At 40.9% G+C, this 20,813-nt stretch overlaps 1 protein-coding gene across 2 annotated transcripts in view; it reads left to right on the top strand.

The window, feature by feature from the left end:
* KIF16B (kinesin family member 16B) overlaps positions 1–20,813 on the top strand; it is a 452,854-nt gene that overhangs the window by 182,913 nt on the left and 249,128 nt on the right. For both annotated transcript variants that reach the window (XM_040351273.1, XM_040351274.1), the window contains exons 13-15: positions 2,970–3,089; positions 8,061–8,112; positions 10,453–10,590. In XM_040351273.1, the coding sequence (XP_040207207.1) occupies positions 2,970–3,089; positions 8,061–8,112; positions 10,453–10,590 (310 nt within the window). The remainder of the gene's footprint in view (positions 1–2,969; positions 3,090–8,060; positions 8,113–10,452; positions 10,591–20,813) is intronic.

Consider the following 20,813-nt stretch of genomic DNA (forward strand, 5'->3'; position numbering starts at 1 on the left):
ATTCATACTAGAGGCACACGATTCAGGCTAAAATGAGAATCACATTTATTTATTTTTGCTTAGAATAAAGATCACGATTTTCTCACAATTCTCTTACGATTCTCGCGGCGTAAGATCTTTCACATACAAAAAATTGGACTAACGCTTTATAATCAGTTACAGCAAACTTGTTTTTAACTTGTAAACACAGAGTCTGAAAAACAGGCTTGGTCCTTAAGTGGTTAAGCCTCTAACTTTTCTAAAAGCTGCCAAGCAAACTCAGGCAGAAGAGTGGAAGTTGGCACTACCTATGTCATCCCAAGTTTGGCATAAACGGAGGAATTCATTACCAGCTTAATGACAATTTTCTGGTGGTGGTTTTCTTGAGGACTACCTGCGCCTAATTCAGGCAAGCATTACCAAAATGTGCGGAAAATTCAGATAGTTCTTACTTCCACCACTTAGGGAACCTATGGCTATGGCAGTGACAAATTCTTAAAAAAAATATTAAGAGGCCTTGAGCTGGCATTCGGAGGTATACCAGTACTCAGAGTGGGCAGCGTGTGTTCTGGTAAGCTGTCATGTACAGTGCCTTGAAAAAGTATTCATACCCCTTGAAATTTTCCACATTTTGTCATGTTACAACCAAAACCATAAATGTATTCAATTTATTTTTTTGTGATAGACCAACACAAAGTGTCACATAATTGTGAAGTGGAAGGAACATGATAAATGCTTTTTAAGTTTTTTTTTTTTTTTTTTTTTTTTACAAATAAATATCTGAAAAGTGTGGCATGCATTTGTATTCAGCCCCCCTGAGTCAATACTTGGTAGAACCACCTTTCACTGCAGTTACAGCTGCAAGCTTTGCACATCTAGAGAGTGAAATGTTTGCCCATTCTTCTTTGTAAAATAGCTCAAGCTCTGTCGGATTGGATGGAGAGCATCTATGAACAGCAATTTTCAAGTCTTGCCACAGATTCTCAATTCTTAAGGTCTGGACTTTGACTGGGCCATTCTAACACATAAATAGTCTTTGATCTAAGCCATGCCATTGTAGCTCTGGCTGTATGTTTAGGATTGTTGTCCTGCTTCGGACCCCAGTCTCAAGTCTTGTGCACACACTAAAGCCCTATACACACAATCGGATATCTGATGGAATCGAATCCGATGGATTTTTTCGTCAGATATCCGATAAAGCTGACTTTCATCAGTCTTGCCTACACACCATCGGTCAAAAATCCGACCGTGTCCAAACGCGGTGACGTAAAACACTACGACGTGCTGAGAAAAATGCTTCCGAGCATGCGTCGACTTGATTCTGAGCATGTGTGGATTTTTGATCGATGGACTTCCACACAGACGATCGTTTTTTTCTATAGTTTTTTTATCCATAGGAAAATTTAAAAACATGTTCTATATTTTTCACCCATGGAAAACAAACCAATGGGGCCCACACAGTATTGGTTTGTCCAATGGCCCATCAGACTTTTGTCCTTCAGACCAAAGTTTTAAAACTTGCTTTAAAATCGGACTGATGACCGATCGGTCAAAACCGATGGTTAGTACGCAAAAGCATCGGTTCAAAACCCGCCCATGCTCAGAATCAAGTGGACGCATGCTTGGAAGCATTGAACTTCGTTTTTTTTAGCAAGTCGTTGTGTTTTACGTCACCGCATTGGACTCGATCGGATTTTGAACTGATGGTGTGTAGGCACATCAGTCCATCAGACTTCAGCCCGTTTTCATCAGTTTGGACTGATCGTTTGTACAAGGATTATAATAACATCATAAACGAGATTATGCTATGGAGTTCTTTCCTTTGGGACAAGTCCATTAGCATGTGGTTCACACTCAGTCTGATCCATGGAGAGATCGTCCAATTTACAGATCTACCGTGTATGCTTATGAACTAGCAAGATCTGATCAGAATCTAATCTAGAGGGGGCAGTTCTCACTTGTGGAGGTGTTGTTGACAGCTTTCCTTCATATTTGTGAAACTGAACCCATTTCGGACAAATTTTACTCACAACGGACTGTGGCATTGGGACTTAACTATCTTAATTGCACATTTTGTTCCATCAATGCGCACCTGCTATTGGATATTTTGACTCTATCATTTGAATTGCACCTGTTTTGTTATACTAACGCACACTTGTCATTTGAGATTGTGTTTTTTAGTGCTGCTTTTTGTTGTTTTAATTTAAGTTCTTTAGGGACTTCCATGTCCTGGTGATTTATTCAGTTTAGGTATTTTGAGTATTTTTTTTTTTTTGAACACTGGTTTCTGTTAGCCACAGGGGTACACTTCATGTTGTGTTACTAACTATATATTCTTGTTTGTTATACCCCTCCTTTTTCTTTGAAAAAACTGAGGAGGATGTATTTAGTACAAATGACTTCTCCTTGTGACTTGTAATCAACTTCCCCTGATTATACTTTATAGAGCCAGCACTACCAGTGACGTGTACTAACCTACAAATAACCACTTAAGGAAGTGTTTACAGATGTGTATATAAAATACAGCGATTGAAATATAGTACAGAAAGCCTTGTCAAAAATTACTTTTAGGTAAATAATAAATCTGAAAGTGTACTTACTGGAAATACGCCAATAACGTTTTTCTTTAAGGGTTATCCTCCTGTATTCCCTTAATGCCTTTATACAGACCATGACAGGACAAGGGCAGATATGTCTGTCAAGCTGACAACGGTGATCAGATTGCCCCGCCACTGATGTTTTTTTAGTTTCCGAGCCCTTGTCAAATGGATACGCTGCTGCAACATTATGAGCGAGGCCTGCTTTTGTTATTAAAGCATAAACAAACATCCATTTACACAATTTAGCATCCGCAGTTCCATTTGTCATGTAGACAAATGTTATTTTTATAACCAAATAAATGCCTACCCGCCACTTTGCTCTAAATGTAATTTTCAGTGCGGTCACTGTCACCTCACAAAACAGTAACCTGATGTCTCATCTCCATGCAGGAGCAAACGCTGGCTCTCCGGAAAGAGGGGATTGGTGTCGTGTTGGATTCTGAGCTGCCTCATCTCATTGGCATTGATGACGATCTTCTAAGCACCGGCATTATATTGTATCACTTGAAGGTAAAACTTATGTCTTTCCTCCTCACTATGCTGTCGCTTTTTTAATCTTTAAGAATTGCACACCAGCTGATCCAACTTTAATCTACATGCCATGCCCAATAAATGTCAATGTGGAGGCTTCGTCTGCTGTGAGTGCAAAGATGCAAATATTTCCTTAAGGAATTCTGAGAATATTTTCTGTCTTGAAATGCAGGGTATTAGAATGAACAGCAGAATTTACACCCAGCCTTTCAAGAATGTATGTAAAAGGTTAGCCCAGCCTAAATTAGTCTTTAAAGTGATCACGAGTTCCATTTAGTGCTCTTAATCCTTAGATATGTAAACATGCTTGCTTGTATATTAACATACCTTGAATTCTGAATCCAAGTCTAAGAAGCTAAAATGCTGTTTATTTTGGGGAAAGACACTCACATGCTTACATAATGCTTCCCAGTCCCGCCTTACATGTGTCGTCATATTTTGACGTCACCTGAGGAGGCACAGGTATTATCAATGTCTTGCTCATATTGCTGGAAGCGCAGTTCTTCCTGTAAGGAGACCAGAAGACCTGCATATTACAGTGGCTGACGTGAGGAATATAGCTGGATTTTGTCCGTCTCATTTTTCCCCTGAATTTAACTACGCTGTTGTTGAACTCTCTCTATAATTTGAGGGTCAATAGTCTTTGGTAAGCAGGCTTACCCCCTCACAGTGGTAAAGAGTGTGCATCTACATCTATTTCACAGAAGTTGGTGTGGGGATTCCACGCTATTAATTTCATATTTGGACCTTTATGAGCTTTCAGCATAATTATCTTTGACAAATGCATTTTTGATGTGTTTTCTGGTTGCCTGAATCCAATCCTGCTCCTGTGTAACATGGAGATTGTACAAAAACATTTTTGATGTGTTTTCCATTTTATTTCAATGGGGAGGTGCATTTATGCTGCCCTTTTTAAACATACGGTATACCAAAAATGCAGCATGCAGGACTTTTAAGAACACACTGCACCAGCAGCGCCTTAAGCCTCGTACACACGCTCGGTTTTCTCTGCAAGAACCAGCAAGGAAACTGCTGACAGAGCTTTCTTGCCGAGTTAACCGATCGTGTGTACGAGGCTTTCAAGTTTCTCGTCTGGAAATCTGGCCAGAATCTCGACGAGAAAAATGGAGAACCTGCTTTCTATTTTCTCATTGAGATTCTTGTCGGCCGGTTTCCCGTCGAGAAACCCGAGTGTGTGTATACTTACCTGTCGCCGTGGAAACCTGCGCATGCTCGAAATGACTTTGACGCATGCGTGGTAGCTTCCACCGCATAGGTAGGGTGAAGCAAAATGGCGGCGACGGCATTGAATGTGACGAGTGCATGCTCGTCGTACGCGATGACATCACTGCGTTCATGCCTTTCAAGAGAATCGTGGTTCTTTTGAAAGGTCGGTGTGTACACTCGGGCGACAAGAGATTCTTAGAATGCAATAAAATGGTGATAAGCGCTCAGGACAATAGTCTGCAAAAACTGCTAAATGGTGTATATCCACAAAAATAAAGTGTAATATTGACACAAAAAACACTAGGTGATATATAATAAAGTGATAAGTGGTCACTAATGGTGCCAAAAAAAGTGAAAATGTCCTAAATAGGAATGTCCTCCTATGAGAAATAAAATATTGAAGGGATGATATCCAATTCTTCCCTAGAGTTCTTGACTTGATGCAGGTGTGTGTATCACAGTGACATCCGTTCCCAGTCTCCCAAAACTCTGACCTTAGTGCCACTAAACAGTGCATGTAGTATGGGTGTAAGCGTCTCCAGGGGTGTATTGCCCAGTTATCTCCAGGTCCTCTCCAGTGTTGTGTTAATCAGCCTCTCACCCTTAATGATCCCACTGGTCTTGCCAAGAATCTCGACGGGAAAAACTATGTTTTTTTCCTGACAAGATTCTTGCCCGTGTGTACGGGGCCTCAGTGTGAATAGTTCTAAATAATTTAAGGGGATATATTTTTCATGCATTTTTGTTCTGCTTTTAAACCACTTCCCGGCCACAGTACAGAGGCCCTGCCATGCTTATTTCTATTACAAGGGATGTTTACATTCCTTTTAATAGGAATCAAAGTGATAAAAAAAAAACATAAAATAAACAACAACATTTTTTTTTTAAAGCGCCCCTGTGCCCACTCACACGCAGAAGTGAACACATATGTACGTCACGCTCACATAGGTAAACGGCGTTCAAACCACACATGTGAGGTATTGCCGTGAACATTAGAGCAACGATTCTGTCCCAAGACCTCCTCTGTAACTAAACAGGTAACCTGTAAACATTTTTTAAGGGCTGCCTATGGATATTTTTAAATACTGAAGTTTGAAGTGTGCGCAATTTTTTAAGTGTGACATGTTGCGTATCTTACAGGTATAACATCATCTTTCACATTATACAAAAAAATTGGGCTAACTTTTGTGTTTTTTTTTTTTTTTTTTTAATTCATGAAACAGTTATTTTTTTCCAAAAAACACATTTGAAAAATTGCTGCGCAAATACTGTGTGACTTAAAAAGTACCGCCATTTTATTCCCTAGGGTCTAAAAAAATATATATAATGTTTGGGAGTTCTGAGTAATTTTCAAGCAAAAAACTGAAGATCTTGAATGCCAGAATTGGCCCAGTATGGAAGTGCTTAAACACCAAAATTGCATTAAAAACCGATTAGTGTGAAAGGGCCCTAAAAGCGCTTATTTACTTTAAAAATAAAAATAGACATTTTGGCTTATACGTGATGCTAAAATCCATATGAAAATGCTGGAAATTTGATTTTCTTTCTGTAATGGCTGCACTTTAAATTGTATTAGGGATAGGGTAAGGGAAGCACCACATATTAATATAGATGAGAATTCTTGGCAGCATTATACATAACAATGTGCATCCTTATCTGAAGCTTGACGTGCCGCCGCATTTAGCTTCAGGTGAGATTTTAATGATCAGAAGCTCTTTGTTAGCGAAGGCCAGAATATGGAGATGCACTTACTGTGCAATAGCAATGTATTGCTGCAGGGGAATCGATGAGAAATGCCTTATTTCACAAATGTATGCTGAATAAGACACACTTTTCAGCAGTACGGTACATAGCTTAGGGTTGTCTATTTCAATATCAGTAGTGTATTTTTAGTGACAGCTTTCCGTTAAAGTCGATGTGCCATATGTAAATGCATTGCTCATTTGGAGCAGACATCCATAGGAAATGTATACATTTAAAGTAATTTAGAGACGTGCTAGACTTTTCCTTTCAGAGTATCTCTGTGATCTGTAAAGTTTATTGTAATAGCAAGATGCTGGCTGTCTCAGGAAGTACTGGGAGATTGTAATTATAAACTGATCGACCTGAATTTTTTTTCTTTTTTGGTATATTTTGCTAATCCACTTTTCTTCCTGCCGCAGTGTAGTGTACAGTCTAATATCCCTACCAAGGTCACACAAATTCAAATATGCTGAGGTTTGCTTTTGGTGAATAGACCATATTTTTTGCCTCCCTTGAATCGTCTGAATCCTCCTTGATTTGTGTCTCACACACTCTCCTTCACAGACACTGCAGCTCACAATGGGAAGGGTTCTAGCATGACAGTCAGGCCAGTCAAAAAAGTAGTGGGCAGGGCTAGGTATGATCGGACGCTGACTGACATTGCGATTGAATTGAGAGTTCAGTGCTGCATATTATATTTTTTAGGAGATCCCATGTCGGTTTTTCTTTTGTCAGCGTGTCATCTGGGATTTCTTTCACTTACTGTTCCAGAGATAAAGCAGAATGTAAGAATTGATCTATATGAACCAAGGGAATATCCCCTTTTAAAACCAGTCTTAAGAGCCCCCCCTGCCCCAAAGCACCCCCCATGTTGAAGTTATGTGGCCTGGTATGGTTCGGGTAGGGCTCGCTCGCCTCCCTCCCCTTTTTTCCAGGCCTGTCATTCGGCATGCTGGGATAATGGTCTGGTGTGGATTTTGGGGAGGACCCCACACCATTTAAAAAAAACAACAACAATTGGCATGAGGTTCCTCTTAAAATCCATACCAGACCCGAAGAACCTGGTATGGATTTGGGCGGTACTCCACACTGTTTTTTTTTTTTCTGAATTTCCTATTGCCGACATTCTTTTATTCACATTACCAGCTTCCCGGCCCACTCCTTAACAACCGACTTATTCTTCACACACAGTTTGAATCAGTTGATAATTTTTGGACCGATTTGAATTCAAATCATTCCTAATTTAGAATTCGTTCCCCTCGTGTGCTCAGTTGGAACTCCATACCCATTGCTCAGTGTTACCAGATAGCATTGTCGGGAGAAGGGGGCCAGTTATACAAGTGCTGTTCTGGAACCTCTGTAATCTGTAGATTGAAAAAGGGACAAAGTTTAATGCACACAGGGTCCCTTAAAGAATTTAATCTTTTTTTATTTTTTTCATTTCTTGTGAGAGTTCTTCTTTACGTCCTAAATGCCATTTTTTTGCAAACCGTCTGTTAACAATACTTTGTGTTGAGTAGATGGAGGACAATTAAACAGGTGCCAATATGTACATTTTCCCTTCCTTTTGGATCGTTCTTCACCTTGGTGTTTTTGGAATTGATCCATGGATTTAATACAAGTGTGCTAAAGGTTAATGTGGTTTAAGATGTAGACGATGTCTTTACTGATGATAGTAATTCAGTACAAGACAGGCTTTTCCCATCCCTCGTGCCTACTGCAATGAGTGAGGGTCTTTGTGTCAGCCAAATTTGCAAAGTGTTTGTCCACTAAGATGTACACGTCTGGCAAACACGCTATCAGACTTGGCATATTTGCTAATTTTTACAATGATCATTTCATTTTTTATTTCCAGACTTCTCTGAGTAGTGTTTGTTAAAAACAGTGAAAAATGATTAAACAGCCCTAATAATTTAGTCAATGTAAATTAGGCAATAATATTAAAATCTGTACTTTTTTTTTATTTATTTTTTTATTTAGGAGGGCCGCACCTATGTCGGAAGGGAGGATGCTGCATCAGAACAAGACATAGGTAAGACTAAAACTTGATATATTAGTATTTTAATACAAACAATATTTTTAACTCTACTTGCTGTAGGATTCTTTAAGTGGATGCAAGCAGAAACCATAACTTCCAGTTCTTTTATTTTGTGCACACGCAGCTGAGTTTACGTGCCAGGGGACACTGCAAACAGGCTGGTACATTTGTTTTTATTACAGAAGAGACATTGCATGTCTCTTCTACAATAAAAAAACCTACCCACTCTCAGCGGCACTGTAGTCTGCTTTAAGTATGATCTGTCTGACATAGATTATCTTTGGTGTTCTTTTAATTGTGTGTAATAGAAATTGACCATAGGTATTAGTGTCTAGGCCTTTATTGCTGGCCTGTACCGATTAAAGTGACACCATAGAGAAGGAAGAATTGGGGCTACCATTGTAGGTCTCCTGAAGAAAATGCTAGTTTTCTAAATGTTTCTCTACTGATTTGTGGTCTGGTACATAGGGTGATGTTCAAAGATCCATAAATATAAGCAACAACCTAAACATACCCCTGAGTTGTTGTCCAAAATTATATTGCACAGAAAGGTTGGTTGTTTTCCACCTTTTTTGCGAGTCCCCCCTCAGTACTATCAGCTTCGTCCTCTTCTGAGTGCCACCTGAAGCAGGCAGGGTACTAAGGAGACACCTGTGCATGCATGCTTATGAACCAGGCTGCGTGCATCCATCGGCACACACCGCACCGGAAAGCCCCCTGCTCCCTCCTCACAGGAGTTTGACTGACGACAGCAGGAGCCTATGTTTTCCCTCAGTTTTTCCTGTAAAAGCGGGTAGTGAGAGAAAAGGTGTTGGAGGGACAACTGGAGCGGTCATATGGAGCCAAGTAAGTGTTTAGGGATGGGGGGCAGGAGAGGTAGTGGGACATTTTTTTACCTTAATGCAGAGATTGCATTAAGGCAGGGGTGCCCAACCGTTGGCCCGCGACCTTCTATGGGATGGAGAATCGGCAAGCCCAGATTACAGGTTGGCGACCCGCCATCCCAAAGCATCAGTGTTGTGAATGGAACCGGCGGTAGAGGAAGTGGGTGACTGCGAAGCAGAGCGGCATAAACCAATGCTTCCTGTATAGTGCCAGCTCCTGTCCCAGGCGGAGTGATGTCCAATGCATGGGACAGCAAATGCCAACAATACCTGAATAGAATACTGTTATTAAAAGTCTGTTTATTACTAAAATTGCTGTGTATATATGGGTATATGTGTTCTGCAGGGGTTACTGGGCTGCTTTCAAACTAATCTGCAGGTGCAGCACAGTGTACCTGCGGGTTACCTGCTCTGAGCCATAGACTTCTGTTATTACCTGCGGGTTCTCCTGCATTCAGGAGTTTTGGTGCGCTTTCAGAAAGTGTAGCTCGCCTTCAGAATTGAATAGAAGTGCAACTAACCCGCAGGAAAGCCATAGGTACACTGCTCTGCACCCGCGGTGCCGGTAAACTGCAGCACATCAGTGTGAGAGCAGCCTTAGGCCCCTTTCACATGATCGTTTAGATAGTGTTCGTTTTTCAGGCGGACCCAATCGGACCCTCCACTTACCTCTATGGAGCGACAGATGTAAATGGGCTTTTGTCTGTTTACACCCTCCTACCTCCAGCCTGATCCGTTAAAAAAACAGAAACAGTAATTATCAGCATGTCTTAGGCTCTCCAGCAACCTTTTTGTAGAAGGGGACGAATGACACAAGCTCTGGCCTACCTGTCTCTGCAGCAGTCTGGGGGGGGTGAAATAGAAAAGTAATGTCTGAAACTGAAAGCCAGATTTTGACTTTTTACCACTCTACTACATTATTTAAAACTATCTTTATAGTCAGAAGACTTTGGATTATTTTTAGGGTAAATATCAGACTCCATGCTAACAATTTAAATCTTATTTTGTGTAAGTGACAAAAACCTATATGGCTTTGTAAAACTCCCCTTAGCCTCCTTAAAGTGGAGTTCCACCCATTTGAAAGTCAGCGGCTACAAAAAGTGTAGCTGCTGACTTTTAATAATCAGACACTCACCTGCCCCACGGTCCAATGATGCGGGTGCACAAAACCCTGCCCCTCTCCGCAGCACCGGCATTCTAACTGTGGACATCCGGCTGCACGCTGTGAATGGCTGGGCAATCTTCTGGGACCTGTGACGTTTCCCAGAGGATTGCAGAGAGGAAGGGGGGAATACACATCTTTTGTGTGTCTCTCTATCTTACGCTTTCTCTCCTAAAATGGAACTATGAATTATCCAGATATCCATTTTTGCTTTTCTAATAGTATACAAATTTCTCTATATACATCACATCTGCAATAATCATATTCATCCTTCTCTTTAAAACACAGTTCTGCATGGACTCGATTTGGGAAGTGAACATTGTATCTTTGAAAATCTCAATGGTACAGTAACCCTTATTCCACTGAATGAAGCACAGTGCTCTGTAAATGGAATCCAGATTGGAGGACCTTCTCAGTTGAACCAAGGTAAGGCAAAAACATAGTTGTTTATTGCATTATTAGCCATCCATTTAATTTTAATTTTCTTCCTGGTGAATTGTTTCCCTGCCACAAAAATTGCAGTTTCTGATCTACTTAGGACCTGAGGTCAGCACCAAAAACGTCTCTCCAAAGAATTACCAGGCTTACCTAAAGCGGTAGTAAAGTCCGCTTTGTGATTTTTATATCTTTAGTAGTATTTATGTTTCTGCACACCGCTGATTCTTCATATGGCATCCAACCCATCTTGATTTCCAAAGTTAATGGTTACAAAGTGTACAAAAGAGCTACTATTGAAAATGAACATCTCATAACGTGCACCGTTTAGGAGATCTTCACCCTGAATGCAGTCGGTGACGTCACCGGCGCATGTGCTCTGAATGTCCAGGCCTTCAGATCTTTGTGCCGCAACCGAGGGCTCCCGAATGCATGATCGGGAGTGACATTATGGCGGCTCCAGCAAATCGAATAGCTGGAGCAAATGCAAACCTGAAAGACAGACCGGGGATGGTGTCAGCTCTCTCAGAGGTGATGCATACGAGCACATTATGGAATTGCCTTACAGGTATTATTATTATTTTTATTTATTTTAACAAGCAACGGTTTACTACTGCTTTAATGGTAGATTTAAGAATGGGACTGTCCGGAAGCCACTACTGCTTTAAAACATCACAAGGAAGGAAGTATTGTGTACATTTGGGGCTCCTGCAGAAAAAAACCTCTTCTAATTTGTGGAACTGTATTTTCCAGCTGCCCTGTAAGTCTTGGATCATGTTCAAGATTGAGACTGTGGCGAAGATGAGGTTGTTGGAACTATGATACTGAAACATATTATTAAGATGGGGAGATATGCAATCTTAAAGCCCAATTAAACCCTCCTAATTTATTTTTGTAATGCAATCGGGCAGCATATACAACAATAAATATGCCTCTTTTTTTTTTTTTTTACTTTTTCATCAGCCAGGTACTGCAGTAAGGATAAAAAGCTTACACTTAAGTGTTCCAGAGATCTGAGACACCCTGCAGAAAACTGCTCCAATCAACACCCTTCTTGCTTCCTGAGTAGAGCTGTTGAGCAGAGCAGTGTTCAGGGGGGTGTCCTGGAAAGTTGGGTCACTGCTAGCAAAAAAGAAGCATCTGCAGGCTGACTGCATTACAGTAATATATTAAGACTTGGCTTTAAAGGCACCCCCTGCATAATACTACAATTAATGCCTTTTGGGCTGTTTACTTTTCAAAGTGAATTTTCCTCATGTAAAATGAATGTGCATTGTACAACGTGAATATTCATTTAGCTGTGTGAATGAATTCAAACTCTGTTCACTTCAATAGTGCAATCGTGTACATGAAAAAATAAAATATACAATTGTCCTTTGCACAAGATTCGGTATTCTAAATGTAAAATGGCTTCTCCTCTTATACTAAGCTAAGTGAACAGCAAGAATACATAGGCTTTGCAAAGTGATCATACTCTATTCTTTAGTAAATCAACCCCAATTTGTAGACACAGAATCATATGATAAATTACCTTGGGATGACTTAAAAAAATCAGGCAGGTATAAGTACAGAGTTTAATCCAGTATTCATTACAAACATAATGAATAGAAATACAGTGTTTTTTCCAGATATAAAATATAAAATTCAATCCAGTTGTGTACTCATTTTATTACATTTATTTACCATAAAAAAATTAATTAAATAAATATAGCGTCAGACCTGATGACCTATGTGTGTGTGTGTGTGTGTGTATAAATGTGTAAAAAAAATAATAAAAAAAAATAAAAAAAATAATATATATATATATATAACACACACACAGGGCTCAAAATGTAAGTCCTGAGCTACTAGCCAGGTCTCAAGGGTTACTCGCCACCAGTTGCCCCACCCAACCCTTACCCTGCCCCGCCCCTAATCACGCCATCGTAAATAATCTCATGAAATGGCACTTAAATATTTTATGCAGAATTAGGTTACAAAAATAAATATTAACAACTTCATCAGTTCCCCTCAGCACAGCCTCACCAGTACCCATCAATGCAGGCTCATCTGTGCCCATCAATACAGCGTGACCTGTGCCCATCATTGGAGCCTCACCATGCCCCAAATTGCAGCCTCACCTTGCCCCACATTGCAGCCTCACTTTCCCCCACATTGCAGCCTCACTTTCCCCCCCATTGCAGCCTCACTTTCCCCCCCATTGCAGCCTCACTTTCCCCCCCATTGCAGCCTCACTTTGCCCCCCATTGCAGCCTCACCAGATTTCACGTCTACACGTCGTCCAGAACACGACAGCCAGACTGGTAACAGGTAAAAAAACGTGGGAACCAATCTCTCCGGTCTTGAGGTCCCTCCCCTGGCTGCCCATACAGGACCGGGTGACTTTCAAGACGCTCTGCCTCACCCACAAATGTACACAGGGTAACGCTCCTCAATACTTAAGCGATAAAATAAAACCCTACGTCACCAATCGCGTACTCCGGTCAACCAACCAAAACCTTCTCCAAATCCCTAAATCCCGCTACACATCTAAGGGAGAACGTAGATTTGCAGTCCAAGGACCCCGGCTTTGGAATGCTCTACCCACGACCATCCGCTTGGAAGAAAACCATCAGGCTTTTAGGAAAAAACTAAAGACCCACCTCTTCTAAAGGATAAGGACAACGCTGGATGCAAGCGCCTTGAGGCGATTGAGTTTGCATTTGTTGCGCTATACAAGTTACTCACTCACTGTGCCACCCATTGCAGCCTTACAGTGCCACCATTGCAGCCTTACAGTGCCTCCATTGCTGCCTTGCCAGGGCGGAAGTGAGAGGGGTGGACGGATCGTGACTGGAGTTGGAGGAGAGCCGCGGGATCACCGAGCGGTAAAACATGCTGTAACAGCTTACATTGAAACCGCTCTGCTCACTCTCACACAGCCCCGCCTCCTCCTAGGCCCGTGCCTGTAATAGACGGAATACATCCCAGCATTGGACCCGCGTTCTGTCTGTTACAGATGTGGGGTTAGGAGGAGGCGGGGCTGTGTGAGAGTGAGCTGAGCAAAGACAGTTTCAATGTAATGCTGTTACAGCATGTTTTACCGCTCGGTGATCCTGCGGCTCTCCTCTAACTCCATACACTCTTCCACCGGGAGAATGGCTCCCGATCAACCCACCCGACAGCGGTGCTCGCCCCCCTCCACTCCCAGGCAGCCCAGCTGCTTGCCAGCCCTCATTTTCCATTAGGCAAGTGGAAAATTTGAAGGCTGTATATATGTATCAGGTGGGCTCGTTGGGTCCTCTACAAAAACTCCCAGCATGCTAAGAGAGATGCTCCAACCTGGAACCAGATCTGTGTGGATAGTCTGGGGAGTGTGATGTCTGTGTGGTGAGACCAAGCCTGTGTGGCTATTGCTAAGATATTTAAACAGCATGGAGTCATGGACTGGGGCAGCACAAGGCTGTACCCAGTTGTTAGTTAGGGACACCAACGTTTATAGCGAGCAGGTCAAGTTGACCAGGATTTCTTTTTGTATTTCTTTTGTTTTCTGTTGCATTTCTTTTTGTATATAGTTCAAATAAAACCGCACCTTCATCGGCTGCATGCACTCTGAATATCTCCTAAACTGTGCAAGTTTAGGAGATATTCACAGTACCTGCAGGTAAGCCTTATTATAGGCTTACCTGCAGGTACAATTAAAAAAATAAGACTTTAATTCCTCCTTGAAGAGTCCTTGAAACGTGTCGGCTGTTTTCATTTTTATAATTTTGGGACTACTGCCCTATAATCGCTGTTCATTGATTTAATTTCTGTATTATGTGTGTGTGTATATAAGTATATGTGTGTGTATATACATCGGATTGTGAGTAACACGGTTAACGAGTGTTTCGCAATACGAGCAATGTATTATGAAAAATCGTGACTAGGTTTAAGAGTGTTGTCTCGCAAAACGAGCACGATTCAGGCCTAAGCGGTGTGCAGTACCGCTTTTGGCCTGAGGTGGGGAGGGCGCCAGAGGCGAGCAGAGCCGGACGTCGCCGATCGCAGCCGTTCGGAAATGCATGGAAAAGCACGGCTGACCTCGGCAAATCTTGGGTAGGAAGTCTTTCCTAGGTTTGCCGAGGTCAGCCAAAGTGTCCTCTGGCCTTTTCGGCCATTTCCGAGGTTCTCCAGCGCCCCCCGCCTCTGGCCGCATGCGGTATTGCATCCCATTGAAGTCAATGCGGAACTAATTATTTTTGTTTCCATTGACTTCAATGTGGAAACTCGCTTTGATATGTGAATACTTTGGATTACGAGCATTCTCCTGGAACGGATTATGCTCGTAATGCGAGGTTCCGCTGTTTACAAATAAAAAAAATCTCAATCGCTGTGAACAATATATATTCTAGGATGCTTTTTTAATTTTTTGTACCAATAAATGACCAAAACCTTTTTTTGGTAATGCTCTTTAGTTTGTGCCTTTTTATAGTCCCATTCCCAAGAGGGGTATCTGTTCTATATATGTAGTTGAGGGATGACGGCACACAGCAATATTTGACAAAATCTATATACTGACACTAATAAAGAGGAGCTTGCTGGTTTTCTGAAATCCCAGCACCAGTTTCTCCCTTTTGGACAGCCTCTGCAGGTAGAAAACCAAGATGGGTATTTTGTTTGTTGGGGGAGGAGAATGGGTTATATAGGTCCTCTAAGTCATTCAGCCAGATATAGTTTTACATCTGGCTATATTATCTGTCCACAACACAGCCTGCTGACAGCGCGGCCTTATGAAAAAATGGAAATATAGCCTAGATCTTCATCTGTTTAGCTGCAAGTGGTAAATATAATATATTCATATGCAGTTTGTCAAATTTACCTGACTACTAAGAAAATAAAATAAAGTACAAAAAACTGCGCTGTAAACCAACATGAAAATAAAAACAGTGGAAATTATCTTAAATATAAACAATACAAATACCACACTAGGGGCCAGATTCACGAATATTTACGGCGGCGTAATGTATCCCCTTTACGTTACGCCGTCCGGCACAAGCCCGCCTAATTCAAATTAGGCGCATTCCCGCGCCGAACGTTCTGCGCGTGCTCCGTGTGAAAATTTCCCGACGTGCTTTGCGCGAAATTACGGCGCCCCGATGTATTTTTTGAACGGCGACGTGCGTTACGTTGTTTCGTATTTCCAGACGTCTTACGCAAAAAATAATAAAAAAAATTGAAATTTGACGCGGGAACGACGGCCATACTTTAACATGGCTGTTCTAAATGTAAGCCATGAAAAAGCAGGCCTAAGTTTGGGGATAGTGGCGCTGCTTATATTTAAGTGTACACAAGATGTCCTATATTTTAGGGCGATGTTGTATTTGTAGGGGTGCTCCAATTACTAGGAGAGACCAATGGAGGTGGGTCTCCTAGACCTTATTATCGTTTATCCAAACGACCAGGTGCTACCCCCTATTATTGCTTGTAATCCGCACTGGTGTCCCAATGATCCGTTGGTTCTTCCAGTGGAATTAGTACGTGTACTTCAGAGGGAGTATGAGATCAGCCAATAAGTTAAATTGTATTCTGGTAGTGTCCTATATGCTAGGTATCACATGTGCTTTTAAAGTATGACCTTGAAGTGATAATATGTGCAATATGTGTTCAAATCCAATATTCCTTGATATCCAAATAAAATATAAATAAAACACAGAGAAAATATATGTATAAAGTGTCCCCCAGGGCACTATAAGTGAAAATTAGGGGTTTACCCCCCTTTTAGTGGCTAAACAAATATGAATAAATGCCAACCAGATAATATGTGAATAGTTGGTGCCTAGTTCCAGGGCACTATGCAGGCAAAACGTAAAGATTATATGGTGAACCTTAGTGTGAATCGCTTCTACCAAATGGTGAAAAACAAAACAATATATATATGTAAATATGTAAAGAAAAAATAATAATAATAAAAAATATTGCAAATAAGGACAATACTGTACGGTTATGACCACCCGCAAGAAGTATTAACCTGGTATAAAGGTTAGGTGCAAAGCTAAAGTTGTTACATAGAATAGGATAAACAAATGTGGATAAATATATGACCAAAGGAAGTGAACATGTGAGGAATGAAGTGGAATGTCCAAGTTCACATATATAAATAATCAAAAAATGGATGAGCATAGACACCCCACAGTGGGTGTGAGCAATAGTGTTGCTAGAAAAAATCTCTTAATTAAATAGGATCTCAAGAACCAAACAATAGTTCAGTTTGGAAACAATGTATCGCTGGTATTAAAAGTGCATGATTGGAGAAACAAAATAGTGACTTCATGTGATTTTCTTCTCGATTGATTTAAACGTGACTTTTGTGCTCCCCCTGTTGGGTCCCCACTCACCAGATGTTGGCACCCCTAGGGGTAAAAGGCAATGGTGGTGGTACCTCGATACTTGTTGTTGTGCTGGTGTATAAAACGGCAAACCAATGCTTTATCACCTCTCCAGAGGGGGAGGGAAGAAAATCCAAGCAGCTTCCAGGTGTCCGAGGGATATTGATTAAAGGAGAAAAAAAGAAAAAATCCACATAGCGTGACACTGCGTTTTGTAAAAGAAAAAGACCATTCGTCTTTATTTAAAAATTATATATTGGGTGGTATAGCAAACCAATCAACAATCCCAAATCCCCGTGGGATATATGTACAGGTAAGCTGTTTTAGGAAACCACTTCCATGGAATAAAAAGGGGTTTTTTTGAAGATCAGAAGACCAATCAAAAAAAGGATTTTGCAGGAAAATTTAAAATTAGAGAAATAAAATAAAATGTGGAAACACAGTAAGCCCTGTTATCTGTTCCTACTCTCGAGCTAGCTAGCGAAGCCTGTGCCAATCGGTGCCGCCGTGCAGCAAGCAGAGAGCGTCCGTGGCTTTCCCTGTCAGGCAAATCGCGGCTCGGAGGACAGCGATGCAGTCAGCTGCTGGGCCGTGCGTACGTGTGTGCTTGCGTCTATGGTCACCTGACGCGTTTCGTCGTATGACGTTCTCAAAGGCGATTCAAGCTCCAGACGTACGCTCATGTTTTTTATACACGGCTTTGGATGTGTCCCGCCTATCGTGAGGGAATTGAATGGCTGGCTCTACGGTTACTTTAACCCTTTGGTCCTCCCACCTATTACCCTTGGTATAATCTATTAGCATTATGTGGAAGGACACAGCCGGCGCCGTAGACAAAAATAGCACTTTCTATTTATGTTAAACAATCTAGTGATTAAGCAATTGTTAATGCCCCAGTATGAACATGTAATAAGTGAAGTCCATATGATGAGAATCCATTATACTACAAACTTTCTGATGCAAATACACAACACATCTATACAGTGATGATAAAGAGACTAATTATTGAATAATGATAATTAAATTTGTATATATTTATATAACCACATTAATTAAATAAATAGTTTTCCTGACCTGTGGGGTCAGGGGGAAATATTATGCAGAATGTATGGGATGGTAGTGGTTGGAATATGAGACTCAAATCAGTGTCAAGGAATCCTATCAAGATTCCATAAATATCCAATACTATAAATAATTCTATGCAGATACCTCCATGTATTTATAGTGTATTATCCCATGTGCATGGTGGGCAAGCTTTATGTGGGGGAGCCCGTTATTCCCCCGTGATGAAGGAGGGTGGGGCGGGGGGTTTTTACCCCCTAAAACAGCATTATATTGTCATCTCAGGCGATCTATTTAGGTGAATAATCTATATACTAGGAGGAAAGAAAAGGAATGGTTCCATACTTCTCTCTCAGATTAGTATGACGTGGAGTTCTTATTCAAAATTTTGATCCATATATGGAAAAACAAAAAACAAAATATATATATGAAATACTGCATATGTGCCTTTCTATAATGCCGTATTTTTCTATATTCCAATGGGGCCTATCATTTATTTCAGATTGGTGCCGGTAGCTTGTAAAAGGAATATTTAGGAACCCCATAACTTTTTATGGAATATAGTCACCTCCTATCTAAGGATGAGGGATGTTATGGACCAGAGCCCATTTCTTTTAATTGAGATAGAGTTGTTTGAAATTTTTTTTATATATTTAGTTTTGATCTTATATTGGTACTTTATATATGATAACTTTATTTGCTTTTTTTATGCTTAGTCTGGAGGTGAGGAATTGATACTTCTAGGATGGAGTTCACCTATTGGTTCTGCTGTTTGATTCTGTCAGAGAGTATTCTTAACAAAAAATAACCTTTTTTTTAAAAAGATTCCTTTTTGTGTGGAATAAATCAGGGGATACGCTTTATCTGAAGTATTGTTGGTAAGGGTCGGACCTCCAATGGGGTATCTAGTTATGATGATCTTATTTTTATTAAAAATCGGAAATGAAACAATTCAAATCTATGTCTAAGTTTAGGCCCCTAGGCGCTAGAGATCCCATCTTGTGTATCCATCTTGTTTCATTTTGTGACACTTGTACTCGTTTATTGCCACCCCGCCAGTGATCCTTGATTATATCGATCCCAAAGAAGGTCATGCAACTCGGATCTTTGTGGTGTTTCTCTGCGAAGTGTCTCGAGAGGCTGTGCTTAGAGAAGCCTTTTTTTATGTTTCTTATATGTTCTCGGATTCTTACACGCAGGGCTCTGGTGGTACGGCCTATGTACTGTAGGTGGCATGGGCACTCAATAACATAAGTCACGTGCGTGCTATTGCACGTGATTAGTTCTTTTATTTGGTATTCCTGGTTATATACTGTGGATTTAAATGTGGTTTTTTTCCGGGGTTGGGGTCGGTTGGTTCTGCATGGGAGGCACCGTTGACACCTATAGAAGCCTTTAAGGTCTGGGCATATGTTGATGTTCTGAGGAGGATCTAATACATTATGCACTAGATGTGTCCTTAAGGTGGGAGCTCTTCGGTAGATGAACTTGGGGCGAGGTGGAAGAATGTTAGCCAGTGTTCTGTCTTCTCTGAGGATGGGCCAGTACTTTCTAAAAATCTTCTCCACTTGTCGATACTGGTTATTGAATCCAGTGATAAAGGATAAATCCATTTTTGGTACTGTTGTGGATTTCTTTTTCTTCAACAGTGTTTCCCTGTCCATTGATCTGATATTGTTCTTTAGTTTGGTTAATAGATCTTCTTTATAACCTTTTTCGAGGAATCTCTTAATGAGTACTTCTGCTTGGATATCATAATCTTCTAATCGTCGACAGTTTCTCCTTACTCTCAGCAGTTGTCCTTTTGGGATATTGCCTATCCACTGGGGGTGGTGGCAGCTGGAGGTGGATATGTATCCATTTCTATCGGTTTTTTTGAAGAATGTTTTTGTGCAGAGCTCCCCATTATGCTTAAAGATCTGTAGATCCAGATAGTCAACAGACTGATCATGCCATTTCCCCGTAAAGGTTATACCAAATCGATTATTATTTAATTCCTGTATGAAGGTTTTTAGGCTGTCTTCTGTCCCATCCCAGAGGATGATAAGATCATCTATGTATCTTCTGTAGTGTCGTAGCTGAGGTATAATCTGCCCATATATATGTTCTGATTCCCACATGTCCATAAATAAGTTAGCGACACTGGGGGCGTAGCGAGCCCCCATCGCTACGCCCTTCTTTTGTACATAGAACTGTTTCTTGTACCAGAAGTGGTTATTTTCCATGGCCATTTTCAAGCCCTCTAATATAAATGTTACTTGTTCTTGCCTCATTTCAGTAAGTTCATGCAGTGCCTTTTCCACTCCTTTTAGTCCGTCTTTTTGCCTTATACTTGTGTATAACGAGTCCACATCTATTGTTGCCAATAGTAGATTCTCAGTGTTCTTGATATTCCCTAATTCTACCATTAATTGAGTGCCATCCTTCAAATGGGATCTCCCTTTCGTTACCAGTGGTTTGAGGTATTGGTCCAGGTATTCTCCTAGACGCGAAAATATGGAATTTATACCACTTACGATCGGTCTTCCTGGCGGTTTCTGTAGTCTTTTGTGAATTTTAGGCACCTGATATATGACTGGTGTCTTAGTGGACTCAGATATCAGGTACTTCGCCTCTTTAGTGTTCAGGATCCCCAGTCTTACTCCCTTCTTGACATATTTGGATAATTGTTTTTTATATGTGGGTCCAGGGTTCTTCTTTAGCTTCACATATGTGTCAGGTACATTTAACAAATTCTCCATTTCAGCTTCATAGTCAATTTTATTGAGTATAACTAGTCCTCCTCCCTTGTCCGCCGGTCTAATG

This window comes from Rana temporaria, chromosome 4 (assembly GCF_905171775.1).
Source record: "Rana temporaria chromosome 4, aRanTem1.1, whole genome shotgun sequence".
Classification (NCBI taxonomy): domain Eukaryota; kingdom Metazoa; phylum Chordata; class Amphibia; order Anura; family Ranidae; genus Rana; species Rana temporaria.